Here is a 12,787-nt window from a genome sequence, read left to right as displayed (position 1 = left end):
GAGCAATGGTCTCAAGTTGCAGCAAGGGAACTTTAAGTTGGATATTAGGAAAAACTCCCACTATGAAGGTGGCGAAGCACTAGAATAGGTTACCTAGAAGGGTGGTGAAATCTCCATCCTTGGAGGTTTTTAAGGTCTGTCTTGACAAAGCCCAGGGTGGAATGATCTAGCTGGGGATGATCCTGCTTTGACCAGGGGGTTGGACTAGATGACCTCCTGAGCTAGGGACAGACATTACACAAACTGGTTTAAGTGATCAGAAACCGAGTTGTAACAGAACAGATGTTCTGTGCACATAAACCAGTTGAAAAATGGCTGCAACTGGTTTGACATAGACCTGGTTGAATGTAGCATCAGACTTAACTGATTTGCATCAAACCGATTTATGCAATGTCTGTCCCAAACCCATTGCTAGTTTAAAGATAAACCAAACTCTCAGCATCCCAACATGCTTTTTGGGTGAGGTGGAGCTCTCTGCTCCAGAGAGCTGGACTAGCTCCTCCCCTCTGCTCCCAGGCCAGAGCTCCAGCAGAGTCTTTCAGGCACAGAGCACCTGCCTGGCTTCTCCCTGCTAAGCAGGGATTATTCCCCGTACCCTCCTGCCTTATGCAGACACCTCAGCATTATGTAGCAGACCACATGTTGGCTACAGTCCATGCTGTGGGAGACGACAAAGGCAGACAGGCTTTTTGGAGATAAATCAACAGGTAGCTTAATGACCTTCCTTGGAAAAGCTCTTTAAAAAGAGCTTGAGCTAATGGAGAAAGGCTTTGTTTTCTTAATGGGTTGATAAACACTGAGTTAGGGGTGATAAACATTCCCTGCTGGGCTGCTCAGAATGGGGGGCATAGTAAGGGCATAATAAGAATGTCCTGCCCAGCCTGGCCACACCCCACTCAGCTCAGCACTATGGAAGGGAAGGGAGGGCTGCTTTAGCACCCACCAGCTTCTAGCCAGAGCCACTGCAGGCATGTGCCTGAATTTTTTCAGTTCAGAGGGGACGTCTGTACAGTTACATACTGGTTTATCCTAGCCAGGTTAGACTAACCTGCAAAGACTGAATCAATTCAGGCTTGGGCTTTTTGTATGTCTGTCCCTAGCCCTGATGTCCCTTCCAACCCTAATTTTCTATGATAAATTCATTGCCCCTCACCACCAGAGTGGGGCAAGAAACAGCAGCAGGGGAGTTAAGTGGCCTAACCCCTGCCCCTTACTGCCAGTTATATCTCAACAGCCTAACAGTTGTCCCACTACCTGCCTGCATGCCCCACCTGCCCCGTGCACTTGCCCTGCTAGTGCCTGCCACTAGCAGTGGTGCTTGCACCCCTGTGTACCTCCCCAATACTACTTTACCTCTGCTGCCTCTCCCTCCTCACTTGGTTCCCCCTGCCATCTGCTTCTTCTCAGCACTGCTTACCTTTCCCTTGCAGCTCCAAAGTCAGGGCTGAAGCTACCACTGTTGCAACAGCTGCTGCATGGCTGGATTGGAGCTGGAGCTGTGAGGGGAAGGTAGGTGGTTGCAGTACACAAACGGTGGAGAGAGCAGAGGCTGTGGCTCCATCTCTGATCCTGGGCTGGGGTCAGAGTCTGAGTCAGTGCCCACCCCCCCAGTGATGAATGGGGGGTTGGGGAGGAAATCTCATCTCAGATTTGAGTAAATATGGTAATAAACCTTTGGAAACCTATATGGGATTGTGACATTAATAATCCACCATCTGAGTAAAGCAAGAATGGAATAGAATTATTTATTATGGGTACATGGAATGGACTCCCTGTTAGCATGTTTTGGATCAAACTTGCTTGCTCACTCAACTACACAGTCTTGTCATACCCGTGTCCTAGTTGGGAAACTACTACACAGGGCACCGCCGATCCCATAACACATCCTAGATGCTGTATTTGAGTAATAAACAATGATTAATTGTAAGAGGGGTTTGTCAATTGAGGTTTCTGCCAGTTTCTTCCATAATTTTAAACTGGTCTAAGAAATCAAGAAACTCCCTTTAGATCTATGAAAGCTACAAATGATTGTGTCTTTTCACATATGTTAATACCAGATAAGACAACACTAAACAATGGTCCAGACTAGAACAGCCTTCTTTTCTTCCACAACGTTGTTTTCATAGATACATGTATGTAGATGAAAAAATTTCTTCCAAATATTTTGACTGGGATACACATAAGAGGAATGGGACAATAAATTACAGAATTTCTCATCACCTTTTCTTTAAATAAAATTAAGACTCTAATTTTCTCTCCAATGCTTAGAATAGACACCTTCTAAACATTTTGTACTTCTGGATCTATAATGCAAAATACTTAAGATCAATCAGTCTCAAGTGATTTGTTAGCTATGGCAGCAACTTTACTCCATATTTAAAAGAAAAAAAAGTCAAACTGCTTAGAGCTCTATTCATGTTGAATTACAAATCAAGACAAAAGCCAATTTTTTTAACCCATTCTAACAAGGTAAGTGTGGTACTGCTTATTGTAGATATAGGTAGTACACAGCGTCTCAGCTATGGTATGAAGCTTCCACTACTAGAAATTTCTTCAGAAAGGTGAAACGAGAGAGAGACTGGTCTGTTTTTCCTGATAACTGAAAATGAGGAACGTTAGATCTATAAAAATATATTTGTAAAAAATTGTCCATTTTCTTGGTTACTGTTACTAGCAGCAGTCCTGCATCATTGTGAAGGTGCTTTCCTTAGCACAAAAAAGAGTGAAATAGTGTTAAGGTTCAAGGAAAACAACCAAAACACAAACCAGTAGTTCGTGCTTTTTTTTTTTTTTTTTTTTTTTTAAACACTGTTTAGGGATGTTACCTGCTTTCCAGCTCTACCACTCCAGAGAATAGATACAGCTCGAAAGGCAACAATTATATTGTTTCCTCTTCAAATCTAAGCCTTATTTTATGGTACTGGGGAGACAGAATCCCTTGGAAACTTTGGGTGAAACCCTAACTCTTCTATACGAGTTTGAGCTTTGACTCAAAGGGCCAGGATGTCAACCCCTTTGTCAGTAAAATTAGGACAGACTTTGTTTTGAAACATAAATCTGAAAAAATGCAAAGCATCCAAGACAGACATTCAAGAAGAAAAAGGCAAACAGTGAGTTAATGGTCAGGCCGATTAGTTTTGTTCTTCCTCCTCAAAAAAGGAAAATGCTTGGAACAGGAGTCAGCAACATTTTTGGGCCAAGGGCCAAACACTCGCAACCTCTATTTGGAAGATGATGGCATACCAAGGGGGAATGGCAGGGGAGCACTAGGGGCCAGATCGTTGTTGTGGAAGCACAGGCCACGCCCCTTCCCCACCATTTAACTGGAGGCTCATGTGCACCTGGCACCAGCAACGGGCCGGGCTGGGGCTCTGTGGACCCCAGTGCTGTTGCTTGCAGCATTCCTGCCACCTGCTGCAAGCAGCCCATGTTCCATGGTGGCCAGCAGGGACTGCCCAGAGCTTGGTCTGCTTGTGGCCCACAGAGTCCCATCTCAGCTCTTTACCAGTGGCAGGTGCACAAGTGCCTCAGGGCAGACAATGGGGAAGGGGCTGGAGCTGTGGTTGTACTGCCACAACAAGGATCAGGGCCCTTGCTGCTCCCCAACCATCCACCCTGAGGCACGTGTGCGCCACCAATGAGCCAGGACAGGACTTAGTGGATCCTGATGTAGCTGTTTGCAGCCTGCCAGCTGCCTGCCACAGCCAGCCCAGGCTCTGGGCAGGCCCCTGACACCCACCATGGAGCCCAGGCTGCTCACAGCAGATGGCAGGGGGTGGGACTTCTAGTCCCAATATAGCAACTAGAGAGCAGGGCAAAGGTCAAAGGGCAGGGCTACCCATGTGGCCCTTGACAGCTCACCAGAATTCGTTAAGCAACCTTCTAGCCAAAATAATTGCCTGCCCCTGACCTAACTTGTTTCCAAATACCTCGTCAGTGTCATGGTTTTATCATTGGCCTGATGAAGAATGCCTTGCATTAGAAAGCTTGTCTAATTCTAAACCAACTGCACAGCTGGTCCAATGAAAGATATCATCCTACAAACATTTTGCCTTTTGCGTGGTTTTATAAAGTTATTTTCTTGTTTCTTCAAGGGATGCCTCTTACATGGCAGGGACAGATCCAGGGAGGTTACAGTGGTGCAGTGCCCCTCCCCCCACTTTTGATTCCTGCTCCACCCAAACTTCAAAATTAACTGCTTGGGAGGGGCAGTCGCATTTCTATTCTTGCCACACTAATGGAAGTCGATTGACTTCATGGCTGAATATCATCATCTCTGCTTCCTGCCAATCTCTTTCCACTCCACAAGTGTTAAAAACCTCATCTCCTTTTTAAGGGTCTGGATGTTTCATTATTCAAACTTTCCTTTTTTCTGCAATTTTGATGTTTATAAGCCATTCCTGGTAATGCATCTTGTCTGTTTCACAGCCCTACACAATGTTTTCAATCATTCCATTTGTTTTTGCTTTGCTCAAACTCAAACTGAATAATATAGCCTTAGCCACCTACCACATTAGTAAATAAAGCTTCCAGTTTCTCTAATTGGAAACAAATGTACTATAGTATATTCAATGTGCCACACAATGTGCACCCTCTTTTCAAATCTTAGGCCTATGTGAATGTACGAGACAACTGATTTACTGTGCAAGAGAAAATAACTCAAGTTTGACTGTACACAAAATGCAAAATGGACCAAACAAAGCAATTCTCTTATCTTCCAGATTTGAAATTTTTGGTGTTATCTGAAAGAGCAGAAAGAGAAAAGAAAGCCAACTCATTAAAAACTTACTTTTTTGAAGTTGTACCAGAAATTCCAAGATCTAAAAATTAAGAAGGAAATAGAAAGTCACTTGTTTGTAATATTAAGTACAAGCAATCTCCAAATGCTTCTAACAACATAGATCTGTGCAACAGCAAAACTGGTCCAACAGCACAGTCTTAGGAATAGTTTTCTTTGATATGCCATCTCAGTGAGAAAAGTGAGCCTGACTACAGAAATATCACACCTTTATGCAAATACGTTTCTTAATGAACTTAGAACATGACACACACACACACAGATGACTAAAGTGCCAGTACCTCATGGTTTCCTCAGAAAAGTAGAATAACACGTTATAACAAGGAAGGTAAGTAGAATTACTTTTTATGCATGTTATAAACTACGACTTAAAAACCAGAACATAAGTTTCAAAAATAAGGTGTGGGTTAACAAAGCAAGTAGGTTAACAGTACTATTTTTTCAAGTAAAAATCTTTTCAGTTTGTTTGTATTCTAGACCATTACTTATGGGCACTCAAAAGGCTCTATTCTTTCAGCAATGAAAATAAAAAAAGAGTTAAAAAAATCGCAATCATCTAAATGATTTGAGTTCTAAAGAGTAGATTTTTTCCTTATATGTCAAAATTCTTGTGACTCAAATTCTGCACTACACTTGGATGACTTGAATTTGACTCACAGGGTTATTTTCAATTTTACATATAGAAAAATTCCAGCTCATCTCAGTCAGGATATTGTTTTCAAAGTTGACAGAAAAAAAGGTGTCTACTTGTAACAGTATTATGTTTTATGTGATGCCAGCTGCAGATACATTACAGTGATATGCTATAGTCATTCTTCAGACCAGAAAAATGGCAGAGTGGTTTGATGGTTGATGCCAGAGAGGGTATGATGGGATGGATCACCATAGATATGCCCTATTCATATACTCTTCCCCTAAAGCATACTACTAATTTGAGACAGGATACTGGACCAATCAGACCACTGGTATGATCCAGTATGGTGTTTATATTCTCAGAACACTTTAATGATATTGTCTGACCATAGATTTTTAAGCGTCTGTTTTGCCAAGCTCTCATCTTACTCCCTGCTGTTCTTCTCCCCAGTATCTGTCCTAACATATGCTCTGCAAAACAAATAATGCCCCAGATTTTGCAATAAGCATCCAGGTGAACTTGCAAAAAACATGTGCTGGAGTAGGTGTGTATGTGGAGAAGGAAAGCCATGTTTTTCAGCTTTCACTTAACAAGGCAGAATTTAATTGTTTCCTCACTAAACCTGAATAAAGAGCTCTTATTACATCTATCCACATAACAGGTCTGCTATTGTGGCCATCATTTATACCAACCTACACATCTCTAGAACTGCAAGTTTCATTTTTACACATTTATGAATCAGTCTTTTAAGAACTAAAGGAAGTTACCTTTTATTTCAAGACGCACATTTTTGTTGCCTTCTCTCTCGAAAAATATGGCTACAAACAAATAGCTTAATCCTACAGGAGTTTAATATGAAGGATAATCAACACTGCAAGAAATCAAAAACAACTGCACTACTTACTGCCTACTAAACTTGCAAGAGATGAATCAAGATCACTTCCAAGGCCTTTGGTTGCTGCTGAAGAGGGGGAAGGTGCTGCAGCAGTAGCTGCTATGGACTGACCAGAGGGAACCATAGTTGGCATAAGAAGATCACCTAAACCATCGAACACTGGAATTTAAAGAGGCAGTATTTTATTGCATTGATCTTTAAAAACAGTCAGAAAAATTAAAAACCATTACCTTGAGTGGTCATCATAGCACAGACAGTCACTACACAGGTATTGCCAATGCATAATTTGGAATTAGAGTAATGCCAACAAAGGCATGCATGTTTTATTTTTTAAAACAGTGAAATATAAAAGTAATCCTGAACTAGAAATACACCAAATAGAACTAGGACAAGGAAATCCATGCCCACCTAGTCAAATAAATGCATAAACTGAAAAGTTGAATCTATAGAGACATTAAAAAAAAAAACAAAGCCAAACACTCCCTCCCCCTCTCCCCCCCAAAAAGAAAACTAAACGAAAAAAACCCACATTGTTCCTAAAGAAAGTCTTCTTAGAAAAAAATGACGTCTCAAAAAAGTTAGATTCAAATAATAAGTTTGGGAAGACACTAGTTTTAAGGATTACAAAAAGCCTAACTATCTTAACAGTAAAGTTAGAATTGCTGTTGCAAAGTTATCAGGTAACTAAGATTTGAAATTATTTTGGTTCTGATATTTCCCTCACCAAATGTAAATACTAGGTTCATACTTTTAAGGAAGCCTACTGTTGTTCACTGACCAAGCTACATTAAGCACTAGTTACTAGCTGCCCGACCAACTTGTTTCTCCTGGCCCATCATTCACCCTTACTAGGGCTCTTATTTGAAAGAGGTGCAACCCTGAGGCCATCTGCCATGGTATCATGACCCTGTTTGGAACAACTAGCTTAAAGAATTAGAAGAATCTATCACTGGAACTCCATATCCACATTTACAGGTCGAGCCTCTCCTGCTCTCCTGTTCTCTCCCAGAACAAGTTTTACAGATCACAATTCAAATTACTTCATTTGCCTTACCCCTAGTTCTTTTAGCCTGCAGTGGTAGAATCAATCCAATATTCTGATCTATATTTGATTAGTGCCAACATTAATTCAAAAGGGGGGGCAAGGATGGCATATGCGCATTGGCAAGCAACCAAATAATCAAGCAGCAGTACTACTTAGTTTTATCTTTCAGTTATTTAGTTGCAGAACTCACCAATTGTAAATGTGTAGCAAGGACCCAGCATGGAAAAGTATAGAAGAATGAAAAAGATACAAACAAAATGACAGCAGTGATGAAAGGTTAAAGCTTTGTCAAGCAAAGAACACTCCCTGGACTCAATTTTGCATAATTTCAGGTGCCATGCAAGCTTAAGAACAGCTTCAGCAACAGCAGCAAGACCACAGATCTAAATATAGGCTATTATTTACAAAGTGTGCATTTTCCTTTCGATAATGCCTAACAATCATGCAGAAAAAGCACATGAAAAGAGATGATGTGCACAGTTAAATTTGCTGATCTATTTCTGATCTGAAAACAGAAAATAATGGATACAGAGAGTTCCTAGAGCTATCACTGCTGGTAAGTGCCCACTGTACTAATCCTTGTATTTATCTTTCAGTGGAAGGTAAGATAAGGGTATCAATCTTTCTTGATATTTTTGTATAAACTTCACATGAAGCAGAGCTGTCATTTACTTTTGATGGCGAGTATACATGTTTATTATGAATAGGTACAAGTAAAAAACTAGCCCACCCCCCAAACACAACTTTACCTGATGCATCAAATGAGCTGCCAGCAGTTGAAGTTGAAGATGATGTTCCAAAAGCTGCATCAAAGTTGGGCTGTAATAAGTTGGTTTGAGCTGGAGTAACTGGAGATGGTGATGGAGAGGGAGCAATGAAAGAACCTCCAAAACCTTAAGACAGACACAGAAAGGTAAAAGAATATACATTAGGTACAAAATAAAAGCCTCGACAAGATGAAGCTTTAAAAGCCAAGTGTAATATTTACCTTATAGTTTGATATTAGATCATTAATAACCGAGTTTAAATTTCATAAGTTCAGTTGTTAAAGTTGTTGCAGAAGTCATAATGTACACTAAAAACTTTTTAAAAATCATTTTACCTACAGAGTTAAAAATTAGGCCACTTCTGGGTAAGGCACAGCAGTTTAAAACACTGAACACTGTCAGCATACCATGTACAGCAGGCAGTTAATTATACCAATACCTCAGAAGGGAAGTTTGTAGGTAGGCAGAAAACAATTACTGGAATTTGTTCAGGGCACAGAGACCACCTCTAAATGAAACAATTGTTCAAAGCTACAAGCAGTCAGGAGCTCCATAAGCGGTCTTACCTTCCAGTGGGTCATAAGAACAATCTGAACCATCTACCAACTGAACAACTATCCCAAAGCAATACTTGCAAGAGCACCTGCATTTCCTTTGGAAGTCTTCCAAATTCTCACCTGGACTGACCCTCTGTTTTAGGATGCTATTTTTAATGCACTTACCTTTAAGTTTCTAGGCTTTGAAAGTCTCATTTGTTTTAGATTTTGAAATGGCCTATGAAATTAATATGAATTTGTCAGTCCAGAGCTCAGACCCTGATTGTGTCAGCTGAGCATACCTCTTCCGACATTCAAGACAGTCAATTCTGTAAGATTATCCAGTTCCATATATTGTTCAAGTTTCCCTTGTGTGCATGCATGTATACAACACTGGGTAAACTAGACAGAGGAAACAAAATTCAATAAAGCCTACCCTCCCTCCTGAGCTTAGAATTTTTCACGAGTGGAAAAAACAATCCTTTATCTCTATGCCAAGAGTACAGCCAAATGGAGCATGACCTATATAACATTTAGTGTGCATAATTATCTTAAATGTGTCTAAAATTCTTTGCAGAGAAATAGCTACACCTGTACCTAGATTTACTCATGAAGGGCAAGTCTCCTAACACTATAATGGCATGAGAATCGGACAGTTTAGAATTAGATTATGCATACATCTGCCACTATTTGAGGGAAATAAATGCTTTAACAATATGCTGTCATGGTTTATAGATTCTTTGCATCTGCCAAATTCATTCAAGGTTACTGGTAGCCATTTTGGATTAATAATGGATAAGCACTGGAAGCAGGAAAAGAAAAAACCCACTCAGTTAACTCACTAAACAAGAACATCAGAATTATGTTCCTTAAGCTTAGACACAAACCCAGAACAAATTAAAGCCTTAAAAGGCATATTCGCATGGCTTGATGCTGGCAGGCATCTTAAATTGGATGAATTCATTAACTGAGCCTCACACCCAAACTGGACTTGTTTTCTCCTCCTCCTTTAGGCATTGGGGTCTTGATTCAATATAAATGGTCACACCAAGTAACTATTACTTATCCTCCCTCACATTAAGTCACATTTTTTAAATAACAGTAGTATTGTTTCCCCAACATGAACATGAAAGTTGAGAAAACTCTAGTAACAAATTAGTATAAAATATCCATCAAAATTCCTTGTTGTTCCTAGTTAGAACAACTTAGTTCTTTAAAAAATAGTTTAGAAGATTGCTTTCAGCTCGAAAACATGAAATTGTCATTTCACATTTTGTACAAAATTTTGTAAAAAATTTTCACCACAAACTCTGGTCAGTTAAAGATGAAGATATTCCCTTCAGTTTTGCATACTTTCTGGGTCAGAGGCCAGTCCCCTGCTACTGATGTGGCTGCTGGCAAACTGATCATAACCCACTCAGAAGTCGTTACTTTCTGCCCCACAAAATGTGGGACCCCTGCAGGATACTCTGGGCAATCTGGTGGTTGCATCAGAGGAGAAAGCGGACCTCTTTAACCAATTCTTCACCTCCGTTTTCTTGTGCAGGGACCGGGACTTCCCTGCTGTGATAGAAGCTGGACTCGAGGGGTTCGCCTTCAGACCTCAGGTTGGGGAGGACCGGGTTAGAGAGCTTCTGGAGGGGCTGGACGCGTTCAAGTCAGCGGGTCCGGATGCTCTCCACCCCAGGGTGTTGAGGGAGCTAGCTGGGGTTATTGCAGGGCCCCTGGCACGGCTCTATGAGTGATCGTGGTGCTTGGGCCAGGTGCCAGATGATTGGAAGGTAGCAAATGTGGTCCCCATCTTCAAGAAGGGGAAGAGGGAGGACCCGGGCAACTATAGGCCCGTCAGTCTTACCTCAATCCTGGGGAAACTCTTTGAGAAGATCATCAAGGAGCACATTTGTGAGGGGCCGGCATCAGAAATGATGCTCAGGGGCAATCAGCATGGATTTATTAGGGGGAGATCATGTCAGACCAACCTGATTGCCTTCTACGATCAGGTCACAAAGGCCATGGATGCAGGTGTCGCGGTGGATGTAGTCTTTCTGGACTTCAGCAAGGCCTTTGACACCGTCTCTCACCCCATCCTAGTTAAAAAACTAGGCGACTGTGGCATAGATGCCTACACAGTCAGATGGATTGCAGATTGGCTGAGGGGTCGCACTCAGAGGGTGGTGGTGGATGGGTCATACTCGACCTGGGGGGAGGTGGGTAGCGGAGTCCCCCAGGGCTCGGTCCTGGGGCCTGCGCTGTTCAATTTCTTCATCAGCGATCTGGATGATGGGGTGGAAAGTAACCTGTTTAAATTCGCTGATGACACCAAAATTTGGGGGGAGGTGAGCACGCTAGCAGGGAGGGAGAGATTGCAGAGGGATCTGGATAGGTTACAGGGGTGGGCTAACAGGAACAGGATGCGTTTTAATACGGACAAGTGCAGGGTGCTGCACTTGGGCAGTAGGAACCAGCAGCACACTTACACAATGGGGAACTCCCTACTCGAGAGCACGGAGGCAGAAAGAGATCTTGGAGTCATTATTGACTCCAAGATGAACATGGGCCGACAATGCGAGGTCATGGTTGGCAGGGCTAACCGGACCTTGTCGTGCATCCACAGGTGCATCTCGAGTAGAGCCAAGGAGGTGATCCTCCCCCTCTACGCGACGCTGGTCAGGCCACAGCTGGAGTATTGTGTCCAGTTCTGTGCGCCCCATTTCAAGAGGGATGTGGACAACATGGAGAGGGTCCAGAGGAGGGCCACCCGCATGATCCAGGGACAACAGGGCAGACTCTACAGTGAGAGACTGCGGGACCTGAACCTATTCAGCCTCCACAAGAGAAGGCTGAGGGGGGACCTGGTGACCGTCTATAGACTCACTAGGGGGGACCAGAAGGGTTTGGGGGAGACGCTGTTTCCCCTAGCGCCCGCTGGCATAACAAGGAGTAATGGGCACAAGTTGATGGAGAGGAGGTATAGATTGGACATCCGCAAAAACTACTTCACAGTTAGGGCGGCTAGGAGCTGGAACCAACTTCCAAGGGAAGTGGTGCTGGCCCCTACCCTGGGGGTCTTTAAGAAGAGGCTGGATGCCTACCTGGCTGGACTCATTTGAGTCCCGTTTCTTGTTTTGGGGTTTTGTTGTTCTCCCGCCTTGGTGGGGGGTTGGGCTAGAAGATCTACTAGGTCCCTTCCGACCCTAAATCTATGAAACTATGAAACTATGAAAACTCACTGCTCTGATGGTTCAGAAGGTTGTCATTTCCAGCCCCCACTTAGTTGTGACCAGTTTATATCAACCAAGTTCCATTCCTTAATTAACCTGACTACAAAAGAACTACTGTCATATTAAAGAAACCCCTAGCCATAAATCAAAAAAAATCCCAACAACCAGAAAGAAACTTAGGAGTCGAGGTCCACCTTTGCTGAAATGTTTCCAATCAATCAAGATGCTTTAGTTTCTGCAGAATATATTCTGTGTCAAACTACTGCCTGGTAACTATACTCTCTTTAAAACTATCCAAAGTGCTCAAATTCATGGAAATTCTTGGCACATGAAACAAGCTTTTCATACATTTTATATAAAACACTTTTCCTACTTAGCACCAGATGCAGGTCAGGAATGAGCGGCACCCCATTTCTCTGCCACCGCCTCCATCCCTGCCTGAGCTGAAGCAGGGCCTTGCCCTGGGATGCCATGATAGCATCCACCCCCAACCTCAGTGCCCTGGGTGGTAGCCCTTGCTGCCCACCCTTAGGCAGGCTCTGGCTGCAGGTCATGCTGGCAGAGCTGGCGGTGGCAGGGCACTGGGGTGCAGGTCACACTGGCAGGGCTGTGGCTTGGGAGGGGCAACAGCATAGGGCTGCTCAGTGTCACAAAGCAGGGAGCACAGAGTAGGAAACAAAAAGAGCAGCAGGTGACAGGAAGAGGACTGGAGTGGCAATTGGTGAGGGTGCTGAGCTGTCATATTTACTTGATCTAAGACTAACCTGAATGTAAGACTCTCTCTTCCCATTAGTTAGATTCCACAAAAGGAAAAAATTTGGTACCCATCTCACACTAGCACCTGGCACTGAGGCAACTGCTTTGAGAAACTCAGCACTTGCTGGCCAGAAA

General features: G+C 42.9%; 1 protein-coding gene across 17 annotated transcripts in view; it reads right to left on the bottom strand.

Moving 5' to 3' along the window:
- SNAP91 (synaptosome associated protein 91) overlaps positions 1–12,787 on the bottom strand; it is a 182,792-nt gene that overhangs the window by 35,086 nt on the left and 134,919 nt on the right. For 15 of the 17 annotated variants that reach the window (XM_019520405.1, XM_019520411.1, XM_019520416.1 and 12 more), the window contains 3 exons: positions 8,122–8,265; positions 6,337–6,486; positions 4,790–4,820 (listed from right to left, as the gene is read on the bottom strand). In XM_019520405.1, coding sequence (XP_019375950.1) covers positions 4,790–4,820; positions 6,337–6,486; positions 8,122–8,265 — 325 coding nt within the window. The remainder of the gene's footprint in view (positions 1–4,789; positions 4,821–6,336; positions 6,487–8,121; positions 8,266–12,787) is intronic. The other 2 variants (XM_019520408.1, XM_019520415.1) reach the window with 1 other exon arrangement.

Source organism: Gavialis gangeticus, unplaced genomic scaffold, assembly GCF_001723915.1.
Source record: "Gavialis gangeticus isolate Ggan-Ray unplaced genomic scaffold, GavGan_comp1, whole genome shotgun sequence".
Lineage (NCBI taxonomy): Eukaryota > Metazoa > Chordata > Crocodylia > Gavialidae > Gavialis > Gavialis gangeticus.
Note: the sequence above shows the minus strand (reverse complement) of the source record. Positions and strands in the feature narration are given on the sequence as shown.